At 34.4% G+C, this 15542-nt stretch overlaps 1 protein-coding gene across 7 annotated transcripts in view; it reads right to left on the bottom strand.

Moving 5' to 3' along the window:
- Nucleotides 1-6629: 6629 nt before the first annotated feature.
- The window catches only part of MATR3 (matrin 3), a 30529-nt gene continuing 21616 nt past the window's right edge, over nucleotides 6630-15542 (bottom strand). For all 7 annotated transcript variants that reach the window (XM_087886561.1, XM_087886570.1, XM_087886557.1 and 4 more), the window contains 13 exons: nucleotides 14927-14988; nucleotides 14234-14275; nucleotides 13931-14031; nucleotides 13528-13577; nucleotides 12523-12648; nucleotides 12046-12171; nucleotides 11763-11933; nucleotides 11288-11419; nucleotides 10826-10869; nucleotides 10344-10722; nucleotides 8621-8957; nucleotides 8134-8255; nucleotides 6630-7621 (listed from right to left, as the gene is read on the bottom strand). In XM_087886561.1, coding sequence (XP_087742687.1) covers nucleotides 7571-7621; nucleotides 8134-8255; nucleotides 8621-8957; nucleotides 10344-10722; nucleotides 10826-10869; nucleotides 11288-11419; nucleotides 11763-11933; nucleotides 12046-12171; nucleotides 12523-12648; nucleotides 13528-13577; nucleotides 13931-14031; nucleotides 14234-14275; nucleotides 14927-14988 — 1743 coding nt within the window. In that variant the 3' untranslated portion in view covers nucleotides 6630-7570. The remainder of the gene's footprint in view (nucleotides 7622-8133; nucleotides 8256-8620; nucleotides 8958-10343; nucleotides 10723-10825; nucleotides 10870-11287; nucleotides 11420-11762; nucleotides 11934-12045; nucleotides 12172-12522; nucleotides 12649-13527; nucleotides 13578-13930; nucleotides 14032-14233; nucleotides 14276-14926; nucleotides 14989-15542) is intronic.

Raw genomic sequence — 15542 nt, 5'->3', positions numbered from 1 at the left:
ATATAGATTGAATAAATAAATAAGAGCAGAGTATACAGTTATTTCTTTCTTGATCTGGAATTAGTCTGTTTTACTATTTCTTTCTGGACTCTGGCTTCTAGTCTTGTATATAGATTTCCCATGAGGACAATGAGATGTTCTGGGATTCCCATTTATCTCAGCACATTGCATGATCATCACAATGAAAAGCTTTTCTATAATCAATGAGCCTCTATTGAGTTCATTCCATTATTTTTGTCTTTAAAAAAAATATTTTTATTGAAAATTTTAATTACAATAGTAAAAGACAATGCAAACGAACTTCAAAAAGGAAAAGAGAAAAAGTGCAAAGACAAAACAGGAACAAATAAGAGACAGAGAAAAATATTTAAAGCAATGGCTTCCAATTATTTACAAATACAAATTTAGTAATTTGTCATCATAAGGATACATGCAAGTGTCTCTTCTTTCTATAACTCATCCCTTATTCATGCTCCAAACAATTCTTCTGGGCACGAACCACATACCAGCATATTTTAGTAGCACATTCTATTCAGTTCGTATGAAATCTTTTTATTTATCATATTTGTATAGCTGCCTATTTCACACAGTGACTCTGGGCAGCGTGTATTATTTGTATTTTGTATTATTTTGATAATACAAAATACATAAAATAAAAATAAATAAAAATCGATAACATTAAAGTTTAAATTAAAATGAACACGAAATAAAAAGACAAAATGGCAGCCAGCCTAGAGAGAACACATCAGTTAACAATTATATAACCGTCCTACAGGCTCCACTCTACCATGGGATCTCCAAGCTCATTTACAAAACCTTGATTTGAGGGTCATCTGAAGGTCAACAGTGTTGGAGCCAGCCTTACTGATGTTCTACAGGTTGGGGGCTGTGGCACAATAGGGTTTCCTCCTAGGACAAAACAGATGAAACTCCCTAGCTGATGACAGCCTCACATGCTTCTTCTGCCAGACCTGATGGGACAGGTAGGAGCCACTGGGGAGAGGTAGTCTCCCAAATAACATAGGTCTCATGCCATGTAGAACTTTAAAAGTCAAAAATAAAATCAACCTACTTTTCTTCTGCATCAGGAGCACAGACTTGGATAATCAACATTTTGAATGGTTGTTCATGAAGTCTAACTGATATTACTTGGTTATTGTCCATATTTTAACTAAATACTGTCCTTGCTAGATTGTTCCCAATTATGAAAAGAGCACTGTTTTGTTTTTGTTTTTAACGTCCTGGAATTCTCATTCCAGTCCATTTCAATGTCCCAGTGCCTAAGATGTTAATATAATATTTATTTATTTCATCTTTTTCTGTGCTGAGTTTCCCCAGGTTCATGCTTCTTATTTCTTGGTTTCCTCTGTAATTCTGTTTGTGCAGTTTTGGATTTTCTTTTCCTACGTGACAACATCAACAATATTTTTTTGAATAATTTTATTAGGGATATTCTCAAGTAGAATTTATATAACTACAGATCAAATACATTAAAGAAAAAAGGTGCAGAAGAAAAGATAAAAATAGAAAAAAAAATAATCCTCCTTCATTCCCAACCAATGTAATCAACATTAAGAACTTGTCACTTTCTCTTAAAATAAAACCAAACATATCTTCTTTCTATATCTTTCCCCATTTTCTATAAACCCATCTCTAAAAGCTATTAATAAACAAAATTGCAATAGGGATTACCAACATATGAGCATTAAAATTATATCTACCTCACACAATTGGAATCCATCCTTTCCCTTTAAACAAATTCCTCTCCCTGCCCCCCCAGGTTTCCTTTCCAAATAATCACCAATTGGTCCCACTCAAAAAAACAAAAACAAAAAACAAAGGGCAAGGCTAGACAGGTACAGTATTGCAAAATATAGTGTTATTACATTGGGATGAATGACAATTGGTTAAAATCCTCTTTTATATCTTGCATCCAATTTCTTGTGGTCGCTACTTCTTATTCTTTTTTGGCAGTTTATGTAATATTTTCTGCCTCAAAAGAATAACATGATGAGTATTTACTCCGGATATGCGTGAAACAGAAAATGCACTTTCATTATATGAATGAAGCAACCATGTGGTGTGAGTACAGATATTGGTTTGGTTGCTTCAAACTGCGAGATGGGTGGCAAATAGTTTTGATGATAATAATTTTTTTAAAAACCCAGAAGAGTTTTGCCAAGTTTCAGCTGAGACAAAGCCAGAGGACTATTATAGCATATACACTTCTGTGCTTCTTGTCTTTCCTCTCTCTAGCCTGTACACCCACAAAGCCACCAATCTTCGCCCCTTCCTTCCTCTAAGTCTTTGCATTTGAATTTAATCAGAGCATATCTGATTAGTCTACAATCCTCTTTTCTTCCCATTGTCTTCTTTTCCTTTAGTCACTTCCCATGGCTTGCCTTTTTTCCCACTGTCTCCCACTCTAGAACACCTGTACCCAGAATTTGTGCACTCTGGGTTGTATCCAGATCAAATATATGTACTTGGGTTTGGGCAGACTACCAAAATTGGTTAATCTGTGTACAGAAGTGACAAATTCTTAGTATGTATAAAACAGCTGCCATTTACTTGCAGGCTAAACTAATATACTATATTTTAAATTCTTAGCAGTGTCACAGTTAAAGAATTCATTGATTCTAATATGTTGCCCTTGTATGTTTGTGCTTCCTCCCCCTCCCAGCTGCAGTTAGTTGCAAAATTGTAGAATTCATACTGGTAGGTATGAGGGTTAGTGTGTGTGTATGGTACATTTCTGTCAATTTATACAATTTTTACAATGTTAATTGGGATAAATTATATTACGTATCATTCATTAGATATACAAATGATATAAAGTGGAATAAATGCTAATTTATGTAAATCGTTGAAAACAACCCATTATTATCCATTATTTTGAGGTAATGCTTGGACACAAATTCTGTTCATGTAGTGTTTTAAATGGCTCTGCTAGAATGAGGTTTTATTATATGCTTCTCTATTGAAGCATCTAGTATGCACTACAATTTATTGAAAAGTACCAGTATCTCCTTGATAAATTTTTCTTTTGGCTACATGTTCTCTTCACTTTGTCTACTTTCATGGAAAAGCAAGTTTCAAATTTGCCGTAAAGAACGTTTCATCAGATCATGTTGACCTAAGTACAAAACGTTTTCTTCTGTTCTGAGCAAATACCCCATTTCAAAAGAAATGGAAGATTTATTTATTTATTTTGAAGAGCAATGTAATTGATATGACCTATATGTACTGCATTTTCAAGATTTAATGTTTCATTGTAGGCTAAGTACATATTGCACAAAAGACAGTCAATTCACAATAACAGAAAATTAGACTGCTAATTGTGTTTGAACTAAAAAAAAATAATCCTATCTGAAAACTGAAAATGAGTGTGTGCCATTAATGAGAGAGAATGAAGAACTAGCCTTAAAATTAAACAATTTTATTGCAATTCTCCTCCTATGTTCACATTCCCACATACTTTCTTCCAATTTTCAATTCGGGCTTTATTTGACTTTTCCCCTCCAGATAATTCCTACTAGCATCAGTTGAATTCTTCTTAGCTATAGCCATTTTACTTATTTGACGGACAACAATCAAATAGTGAGACCACAAATAGAGCAAAGCAGAGAAGTAATGAATCCAACTGGGATCTTTAGTTCTTAAAAATGAACTGTTCCTGGCTGACTGAAGACTTCTCCACGAACGAGCCGAAACAATGGCTGCTGTGAAGAACAAAATCTTGACAAGTAGACTGGTTCTTCGGATCTCTCTGGAGAAGAGATTGGGAAATTGCCTATGAGTATTCTGGATGGCAACTCTTTGCAAGGAGACTGTAAGACAGTGGTTGATTTGAGGTCTGGGAGCCAAGGGAGATGATAGTTTTGCTCTCAGCCGTGGCAGATCCTTTTATAAAAACACCAAGCCAACCAATCTCACTTTCTAATCACTTTCTGACCTCTGCAGTTTAACCACTTTATGGATATTGAAGATCTTCAAACTGTGAGCTTAATTTGGCACCTAGTGACTTTAACTTCTTCTTTGGATTAAAAACAATTTTAAACAGAAACATAGGAATTTAAATTAATATGCAATTAGCAAAAACCAAAAATAAACATTTTGATTTAAGAATGTTTTTAAATGAACCGGAAGAGAGAGAGATTTGATATATTAGATTTTTGCTACAAGATTTGAAAAACAAGTACATAATTAAATACTCATGGGAAGCAACTGAAATGGAACTAAAACCATATAAGGAACCAAGGCTTGCTAATTATAAATGGATACTAAAAGAAATTAAAGGACCAGGCAGAAGAGCAATAAAATGCTAACCTGCTGTAACTTTAAAAAAAAATCTTACATGTTTTTTTGAAACACGAAGTATCTCAGAAAAGTTAGATTTCAACGGATAACTTTTAGATGCTTTTTTTAAAAAAAACTGTTACCTGACCTAGATATTACAATCTGCATGGAAAAAAACAAAATTGAGAGTGCCAAAATAGGAAAAGACAGACAAAGAAAGGGAACTGGACATGGAACAGCTGTGACATCAAATCCTGGATGATGGCTCTTTATTGGATTTACGAAGTATGCTGGTGAAAGCTTTGAAGACATTGAATGCTAGAGTGATATCAAAGCCTGTGATGGCGTATAAATAATTTAGAGGTCAAGATTGTGCAGAGCAAAAAGACAGAATATACAAGTAGTCCTCAATTTACAAGAGTTCATTTAGTGACCATTCAGTTACAATGGCAATTTCACTTATGCTCATTTTTCACTCTTTTGCATTATCCCCTTGATCATGTGATCAAAATCCAGATGCTTGTCAACTGACTCATATTTATACTTGCAGTATCGCAGTCATGTCATTTATCTTTTACCACCTTCTGACAAGCAGTCAATGGAGTAGCCAGTTTCACTTAACAGTGTTACTAACTTAACAACTGCAGTGATTCATTTAACAACTATGGCAAGGAAGGTGATAAAATGGAGCAAAACTCACGTCTCACTTAGCAACAGAAATTTTGGACTCTGTTTTGGTCATAGGTTGAGGACTATTTATTATTTATTGAATTTATATTGTCACCTATTCGCTTATAACTCAAGGCAGCCTACAGAATATAAGACTACCTGTATTTGCAGTGTTTGTTTATGCTGTGTGATGAAGATTGGAAGCAATTTCTTTATTATTGTCTTCAGACATTTTTTTCTGGTTTGTGTTTTTACTGTTTTAAAAACAATAAAATTAACAAAAATGTTTCCCCTTTTTAGTTTCTAGTAGGTTCCAGTACTTCTAAAATCTGTTTTTCCTTAACACTGCCCTCCATAACATCCTGCTCTTCTGCAGTGATTCTATACATTAACAATTGTTTTATAATGGCTTTAGAAACGCACATATTAATATTAAATATATTTATGGGTATTGGGTTATATTATTGGTTTTACAGTTGATCCTACAAAGAATCCAACTGATTGTTCAAAAGTACACAACTACAGTAATTTAATTTTCCCCTCAGTAATGAAAGAAAATCCTCAACAGAGATCTCCAAATCATTTGGGATTTCTTAGGCCACGCTAAATAATGAACTGCGATAGCATATAATGTTCATACAATGCTTATTTGGTGCATGGCATTAAAATTTGGGTGCTTGCCTGCCTAGCTGCATTTATGGGATGTGCTTCAACAATCCCCACTTATGTTCCCCCCTGTCCATGTCTTTGCCCTTTTGGCCCTCTGCACTAAATAGCTGCCCTGCATTCCACACCCCCAACTGAGCTTCACTGTCCTCTTGCGCCTGCTGACAAGGGATGCCCAGCATTGCCCTTCATGAGGTAGCTGCTGAGCACACAAGGCCATCTTCCCAAGGTTGCATGCAGCCTTCTCGAAACCTTGCGAGGTCTCCTGGACTATGTCCTTCTCAGTGGCAGGAGCAAGAACGGGAAAGACAGCTGGGGACAGTGAAGCACAGGATGAGGACAGCTTCAGCTGGAGCTAGTGCTAATCTGAGCTGAGGTGGCTGCAACTTTGCATTATGGAGATGGGGCAGCTGCAGCTTTGCGAAAGGCCAGGCCTGGTGTGCCCCATCATCATCACCAGATGGCAAGAGATATTAGGAACAGCAGGGGTGACAGAATATGGAGCTACACTCACACCAGGCCATGGCACCCATTTACCTAATTGCCAGCCTGCTTCCAAACTGCCTAGGACTTGCAAGTTCCTGCTGGCTTCACCTCTGACTTTGCTTGTTGGAAGCTGGCAGAAAGTCACAAAAAGTTGTTTACTTAATGACCTGCAATTTTCACGTAATGATCACATCAGGGACTGCCAGGATTGAAACAGTAAGCAATGTGGCCATGTAATGCTGCATTTTACAACTGCATTTGTTAACGACAAAAAATTTATCCCAATTACCAGGACTACCATACAACATTTAACTATAATATCAAAATTTCAAGGCCCAGAAACTCCTGCATGTATGAGCAATGGTAATATTAGAAGCAGCAATTCTGGAAGACCACAGGTTCTTCATGTTTGCTGCACATTACATTGTCATTTTTTGTGGAAACTGTTATTGTTTCTCAATCTATTCAATGAACACACAAAACTGTTTGTAAACAGAAGCGAGGCTTAGTTTACTCGATTGGTTTGGTTTATTGGTTTGACACTATAATAACTTGAATTCACATATATGTAAGCTGTTAAGTGATAACAACATAAAACAGATTTTACACACAAACTGCTACTCATATTAGCTATGTGAAGTTACATCAAAAGCACAATCCTAGGATGAAACCAATCTCAAGATGTATGCTCCAATTCTAGGCAAGAAACTTTGAAGCATGTCCAATTATGTTAGTAATTGGTCTAGGATTAGAGCTGAAGTACAAACATAAAAAAGTAAAACTATTTACAATGTATGGTTCAAATGTTGCTTTTGCTTATACTGAAGATGTATGAAAAAGTACTAAATTCAATTGCAAGCAAAAGCCCAGAAAAATAATACTGGTCAGAAGAGCAAGAGTTGACTTCTTATTAAAATAGGACAGAAAAACAATGACTCAGAGAAAACACAAGATTTATTGAAAGCTGGCTATCACTTTTCCTATTCACTACCTAAATATATCAACAAAAAGCATTTCCACATTAAAAAAAAAAACCACACAATTTTGATAAATAGTCTCAAAAGTGAAATGAAATAATGCAAGTCCCTTGAACAATATCAGTTGGACTTATATTAGAATGTGGAATGTTGCAGGTAAAAATAGTAACTGTTTATATTTAACTGAATGTGAACCTTGAAAAATTTAATGGGGATGACATTCTCTCTGGTCTTCAATTGCTGAAACAGCTGTCAGTAGCTCAAGATTGAATCTGCACAGAAATGAATATCATCCCATTTTTGAGCAAAGAACTGACAATGTATATTTTGTGATAACATTAAACACATCACAGAATTAAACTTCTATTTCACTAAGATCTATGTAGTATAGCATTCCCAATTTTACTGCATTGAGATTAGCAACAAAAATAAAACATTTCTCCTTAAATTGGCATGCCTTTCCCCCCTTTCATTTAAGCCTCGTTTTTTGGTTTCTGATCTTCAGCCATTTTCTCCATATGTTTCTGTAACACAGAAGAGACTTGAATCAAAATTTGTTAAGTAACAAGGCATGTTTAACTGTAATACCTGACTCAGCAAAATTACATCTGAAGTAACATATATATACATACATACTTGATATGACCAAGGCTTAACACTGTGACTTATTTCAATTTAGACTGAACTGAATTTAAATATTGTATTCATAACCGTTGTGAACAATTCTATCTTTTTGGCAGAGACTTTCACTAAATGCAATACAAAAGAAACATAGATAAATCAGATCTCTAATTTGTCCTTTTCTTTTAAATATGTAGGTATGAATTGTATTGTTGGATGTATTGCTCCTCTTTTAGATCATATTGCTTTGCCATTTCAGTGAGCGTTCTAGCAGTTTTCCAGAAGTAGAATTCCAGATTTCTCATTCCTGGAAAAGTATTTTTTTTCTACATTCCTAGATGCTATCTATTTAAAAAAAATTAATCTCAGAAAGTGCATGAAACAGAAAAGGGCACCTTGATAAATTTTGCCTCACCTTCAACTTTTGATAATGTGCAAGGCTGCTGCAATGAACTTTTTTCGCAGAATCTTCGTTAGTATAGAACAAGGAACACAATTTGCAGTAAAATCCAGTTCTGGGGACAACGTAGTTCACACCTAGATATAGAGCACAAATAAGGTGCAAATTCGACATAGACTATTTGGAATGTCAATATCACAGAATCATAGGGCTGGAAGGAGATAGTTGCAATAATGCATTTTTACTGAACAGAGTAAGTTACATTCTGAATGTAAATCAATGACCTTTTAAAAGCTAAATATACAGATCTAAATATTTTTATTTATGGTGAGCTATTCTATTAGACATTTAAAAGGTCACAAAAATTATTTATATATATTACAAGATTGATATTCAAGCATCTATTAGCTTTCTGAGAGAAAGTATCCAGCATTTTCGCTTGTGTGTATGTGTGCGCGCGCGCAAGCACAGTATATATTATCCAAAAGAAAACCATTCTTACCAACTGGAACGTTTGGCTGATATGGTCCAATTCTATGTTCATCATAAACAGTCTTATTTTCTTGCATGGTAGTGTTATCTTTTTCATCTGTCATTGTGCTGGTTGCCCCTTCAGATGATTCCAACTTTAAGTTCTCTGTTTTAGTGCCATTTTCAAATGTCTCATCTTCCTGCTCCATTTCTTCTGTATTAGTTTCAGCTGAATTGTCCTCAGTTTTTGCAGCCAATTTCATTAGGCCAGCTTTATATTGTTTCTGGTGATCTGCATCTTCCTCATCACCAACTTCATCGAGAGTGACAAAGCCTTTCATGCTTCTTGGAAAACTACCTGCATGTCGCTGTTGAAACAAGGTATTCCTCCTTTTAAAACCAACGTGAATCACAATATCATTTGTGCAAAAAAGAAAAAAAAACCCACATAAAGTAACAAGAAAACAAAATGGCATCATATATAGAAGGCCCTTTGAAACACTTTAGTTTTTAACATTTTCTGGAAAACCATCAATGAGGGAAAAACAGCCTGATCTCCATCCATACCAGGACTTCCATTGAAAGGCGTCACTTTCTCACTTCACCATGCCACCCTCAAAATTATTTCAGAAAATGAGATTTTAAGTAGTTTTTTTAATCAGACCTACATTGATTGAAGTAGATAGTTCTTAAAATATATAGATATCAAATTATAAACGAGGCAATTGAAGATGTCAATACAGGTAGTCCTTGACTTACAACTGTACTTTTAGTGACTGTTCAGTTACGTCACTGAAAAAAGTGACTTATGACCATTGCAGCATCCTCATAGTCATGTGATCAAGATTTAGATGCTTGACAACTGGTTCATATTTATTACGGTTGCAGTGTCCCCAGATCATGTGAACACCTTTTGTGACCTTCTGACAAACAAATATTAATGGGGAAGTTGGATTCACTTAACAAGGTTATTAATTTAACTGCAATGATTCACTTAAGAACTGTAGCAAGAAAAGTCGTAAAATGGGGCAAAACTCACTTAACAAATGTCTCATTTAGCAACATAAATTTTGGCCTCAATTATGGTCCTTTGAGGACTACCAGTACAAGGATTTAAAACTGTACCCAGAAAGAAATTAATAACTCTTGCATGCCAGAAGGGAAAATATTTTTGGGTCAATCCTTTCTTAGCATGAAATTTCCATTTTTTAAATTTTTTTACTCTCTCTCATACAGAAAGCATTCAAGGTTTATAATTATCTCAAAATATTTTTTTTTGCTTAAGCTCAGTTCCAAAAACAACTGTTTTGCAAAAATATTATATTAATTTTTTCAGATGCTGCTTGTTTGCTAGAGGTAGGATACTCAAATTCTTTATGTACTATGTTTACTGAACTACTTTAAAGTTCAGGGGAAGCCACTAAAATATAAAGCAAACCCCACACCTTACTAGCACTGATGATGTTACCTAGTTTGGATAATGAAATGTCTGCAATAAAAAAACCAATCTCAGAGAGCACCAAGGACCCCTCCTTTCAACCCTGAGCTACAAATATTCTCCTTTATTGGTGTCATGCAGTAACAGCAACAGCCAATGCAGATTTACAATCAATTGCCAAGGAAGCAAATTGTTTGTATGCATCCAATTCAAAACTTTTCTTTCCCAAACTCCGACTTTCTGACTTGCAAAAAACACAAGAAGAAAACTATTCTTGGTTAAAACACACTATTTTTTTTTCTTTTAGTAATGTTACCTTTTTGAGTTTTTTCGCAGTTGAAGTAGCTGCAGCATTGTCTTCAGGATTTGCAGCAGCATCATCTTCGCCTGCCTCTTTTTCTTCAGCAGTTGTGTCAGCCAAGTTAGCAACATCGGTCTCATCTGCTGCTGAGCTGCCACTTTCCAGTAATGCTGCTGCTTCCTCATCATCTACTAGCAATTCATCTTCAGATTCAAGCAGTAAATTTGATTCCTCTTGATCTCCTTGTCCACCATCTTTTGTATCTAACCTCTCTGACTCCTCTCTCTCATCATCTTTGCCTTCAGTACTGTTGTTTTCAGCTTTCTCACAATCATCTGTCTTACATTTCTTTTCACTTCCAGAGTCTTTGCTATCTGGAGAGATTCCTCTTTTTCTATATTGTAGGGAAAAGAACATGTATTATCTATGACATCAGAACATATATTATCTATGACATTTTGTATTTTGAAGCGAATTAATTAACTGAAGGATTTTACCTTGGTTTATCTTTCTTCAACAATTCCATTCCTTTGTTAGGAATCTGAAACAATATTTCAAATTAAGAAGTGGAAACAAAACTTTAGCAATAGTATAAATAGTACAAATATGCTCCACTGTACATAGAAAACCCAGGTATTTCAATATATTATCACTAGCAATTCTCAATCTTGTTATAGATCTACCTAATCAGGATCTGCAAGCCATTAACATAGGCTTTTCCTCTGGAAGGAATTAGTCTCTTTGTCAAAATTTAGAAAGTGGAATGGGGGAAAAAATTCTGCTCTCATGTTGTGTTTCCAAACCTGAACACAAGTCTCTCATTCAACTTCAAATATTAGTAATAGCCAATCATATTCCTATTTCACTATGCACATTAAACAACTATGTACATCAAACTCTTTGTATTACTTACTGAACTCAACTTAAGAACCCAAATTTATGCCAACTCAAGTACTTACTCGTAATATTAATCTCTTGTATTTTTCAGATAAATCGACTTTAACACATCTGCCCTGGAACCAAAGAGCTTTGTTGGAACAGTGCTCCATCATGGCAACAGCATCTTCTCTTGTCTCCATTTCTATAAAAGCCTATAGAAAAAATTATGCAAGAGTTCAATTCACATTTTTTTAATGACTGATCTTTTGAGGGAACAAAGCTAGGTAACTTTTTATCATAAATCAATTATAATACCTTGTAGTAAAGATAAAGCAGATGAATACATAATTCTGGTGGACAGGTTAGATTTTCGTATGCACATGAAGCATGTCAGGGATGAAAAACTAATTACAACAACAAAAAGAGGGCAAAAGGTGCTCAATCACTACATACAAGTTTTTTTAAATTCTATATTTCTATTGAAATAACTCTACCTATGTTACTATAATTCTTATATTAGTAATGTTACTTATTCTTATAGTCTTATAGAATTACCTGACTCTTCATTCTCATCAATATATAATTCTTTATTTTTCCATAGGGCTCAGCTAATTTAAGTACAGCATTGTCAGAATAGCCTGAATGAGGCAAATTACTGAGATGGATCACACGACCAAGCTGTTGCTTTGGGGGCTCAAATTTCTGATCAGACTTTCCTTCTGGTTCCTGAAGAGTTAAGAACATCAATACACAATATTGAATGTTAAGTCTTAACATCAGAAGAGAGATAAAATAAAAAGATTAAACATTAGAAAAGAAATGTGAAATTGAGGTTTACCTTTATTCTTTTATATTTTTGTGATAAATGGACTCTTACAGGTTTGCCAAAAACTAGGGCTGGTGCTGTTGAATAATATTCTACTGCAGCTTGTGCATCTTCAGTGGTAGCCATTTCAATAAATGCCTAAAATAAAACAAAGATAACTTATGGGTTTTTTTTCCAAAAAACAGGAGCAAGAATAAAAATCAAGAAAAGAACTGTACTAATATTGTTATTTTGCTGCTATAAATATACATTAAAAGTTTTGGTCTTCTGGAGAAATCTTTTCTTTCAAGTATACAAACATTTTTTAAAATAATGACATCTGGTATCCTTCAGATCTGTCTTTCTCAACATATGCTTCCTTCTCTTAGTTACATTTGTTGCTGTCAAACCCTGTATTTTCAATTAATTTATATATTGCTTAAGAAACTGATGACCAATAAAAAGCGTTGCTGTTAAAATATTCTATCATATAAAAGGATTAATACTTACTTCATTAATTTTGTTTAGTATGAGATGATTTGTGATGATTCCAAACGGTTTAACAAGCTGTAGTAGTTGATATCTCAGGTTTTTCCCTCTCTGAAAGTCCATGATATGCACAACTCTACTTGTCTCCTGTTAATTGCAAGCAGTAATAACCAACAGATTCAGTAAAATGAACACAGAAATGAACTTTCTAATCTTAGTTCAGAAGCAAATTTTAATCAATTTTGTAACAAGCAAGTCAATAAAAACAATGGAACAAAAGTTACTCAGTTTGCAAGCATATCCTCATAAACCAGCTTTGCAAATGCACTCATTAGTAACTACCAGTATATGGGCATAGTATCTTGAAGAGACACAGGATGTGGATACCAATTTACCTTGCCCACAAGAGCAGATACATGCAGCTAAGTCAGTCTGTTATCTAGGCAAATTAGGCTGGAGTTTCACATGATGAACAGCCTTCCATCAAACATGGTATTATTGGTAGCCCTTGACTTTTACAGCCATTAGTAATGACTCAAAGTTATGACTGGTTCTTGTACTTATGACCATCAGTGTTCCTGCAGTGATGTGACAATTTAGATGCTTGGCAACCAGCTCACATGTATTACAGCTGCAGGGCCCTGCGGGCATGTAATTGTGATTTGTGATCTTACTAGCTGGCTTCCACCAAGCAAAATCAATGGAAAATAGATTTCTTTAATGTGATTCTCTTAATGACTGCAATAAAATGATCACAAAATTGGATCCAGTTATGTGATGACTCTCTTAACTGCATCACTTAGTGATCAAAGTTCTGGTCCAGATTGTAGTTGTAGATAGAGGACGATCTGTAGTTTTATGTGATAACTTAAACTTGTAAACATATGGTTTGAAAAGGTATATATAATCCAAATAGTGGATAACCTCTTTCATAAAAAGCAGATACTCATTTCAAGTAAAAGTAATTGTTGAATAAAAACTTTAAATGGAAATGTACATTAATTTTACAGAGAATTGAATACTAACCACTCTGCCTTTCTGCATGTGTCTAGGTCCTTGCATGTTTCCATTTCCAGCTATCAATGTAGTGCAAGAAAAAATAGTTATTAGAAGAGTGTTGACTTTGTGACATATGATAATGCAGAACAACAGTTTGACTTAAAATATATCTGAAATTTTAGCATATCAAGAAATATAACTCAATATCCACTCAATCACACTTCAATTTCATATACTATTTATGTAATATGATCAAATAGTACTACTGCAAATGTCAGGTAATAATGTTTTTAGGATGCATACTGAACATCCATTTGACATTCATAGTCAGCTTTTTTAATTTAAAAAGCTCTACTATTGATGATTTGACTTCACTGCATAATTACAACCTGATATATAGTCCTGTCAGAAATTGATTTAATCTTATTACCTCTTGACCCAACAGGTGGCCCTCCCAGATGGAATGGAGGTGGAGGTGGCCCCAAAATTCCTGGGGCTGGATTTGTTGACTGCAACATAAAGGGATCACCCCTAAAAGACAAACACAAAAGAGAGTGTTTTGTTTTGGAAAATTGTGTGTCACAATCCTTGGGAATCTGGAGCTGGGGCAGAACAGTAGGACAAAAGGGAATGAAGAAAAATGCAACTGATAGATAATTTGGAAGTAACGTTTTTCCCCTTTGATTTCTCTTGTGCCATTTTTTTTAAATGGGAGAAAGCAAGCTTTACTTACAATCCATGTCCAGTGTCGTTATCAGGGTTCCATTCAGGGTATCTTAAAAAAAAAAAAAAAAGTCAGACAAATCACTCTCTGGAACGTAACTGCTGGGGCTAGAAATACAATGTATTGTATTTTGGATCTGAGGCCCAAGATTTTAAATGTATAAATAAGCATAAATTGATCATTACAGTTTCAGAGCCAACACCAATGTTCTCAGTAATCTAAAAAATACTGGATTTTGAATTAACAATGCAATGCATTTTTTCTATACATATTACTTTAAATTCTAGATTCTACTACATGCATTTTGAAAGCTTCCGTACATTTTAATTTATAGTCATAATAGAAAATTCTTATTTATATCAACAGCAGTTGTTAGGTTGAAACAAAATATGAAGATTTATTGAATCAGTGGAGACCAGGGTTGTTGTTTTTTTTGGGGGGGGGGCAGAAGTCATAATACTGTGGTCATGCAATTCAGCAGATTTGCAGAAGGTTCAGATCAAACAGTTAAACACATCAAAAATGTGGTCAAAAAGGCCCCATTAAATATAAAAAGTAGCAACTTTCGAATCTGTGTGCAAGCAATCAATTAAAAAAAGCCTATTATTATAATACAATCCAAGATTATATTAAGTTTTAAAGTAAATTCTTCATTTTCAAGCAAAATAGTACAATTATGAAAAAAAATGTTCAAATGCCTACATTTCAAGGAGAAGTTGACAACGTCGACTATGACTTGCTCCATTGATATGTTGATTCCACTCCTGCAGAAGTACAAAGTTGCGATGATCAGAAACAGCATCTAGAATACTATGTAAACACGTACAGAACGTTTTGCCTTTACTTATGCTATCATCAAAAAGGTACAGAAACTGACATTCAAACAAAAATCTATTTTGAGTTTCGTGTACTGCACAGTAATTTATCATGAAACAATTTAAGTTCAAGTGTTTCCAAGAGATGAAACATGCATTTTATGTACCTTTTGTTTATATTCCAATTTCAAGTTATTTCAAGATATTCAACTGGGCCTAGTGCAAAATACTTCTGCATTATGTAAAATACAACAGCAAAGCATTACTAGTTCTGTATCAGCTGTAGCTTGCCATGTAATATCTTATCTTGGTTGTGAGAGGATTTCTCAAGAGGAGCTTGTATGGGGAGTTCAGGACAATACAGTAGCTAGTGATATTGGTAAACATTTTCTTATTGCATTAGAAAAATGTTTTCTATTGCTACGTACACAATAGCTTGTAAGTTTAATATTCTAAGTTTTGTAGAAGAAAAAAATACTAAACCAAATTCTAAATGTACATTA

This window comes from Pantherophis guttatus, chromosome 1 (assembly GCF_059756535.1).
Source record: "Pantherophis guttatus breed Tessera chromosome 1, ASM5975653v1, whole genome shotgun sequence".
Taxonomy (NCBI): domain Eukaryota; kingdom Metazoa; phylum Chordata; class Lepidosauria; order Squamata; family Colubridae; genus Pantherophis; species Pantherophis guttatus.
This window is presented reverse-complemented; position numbering and strand designations above follow the sequence as displayed.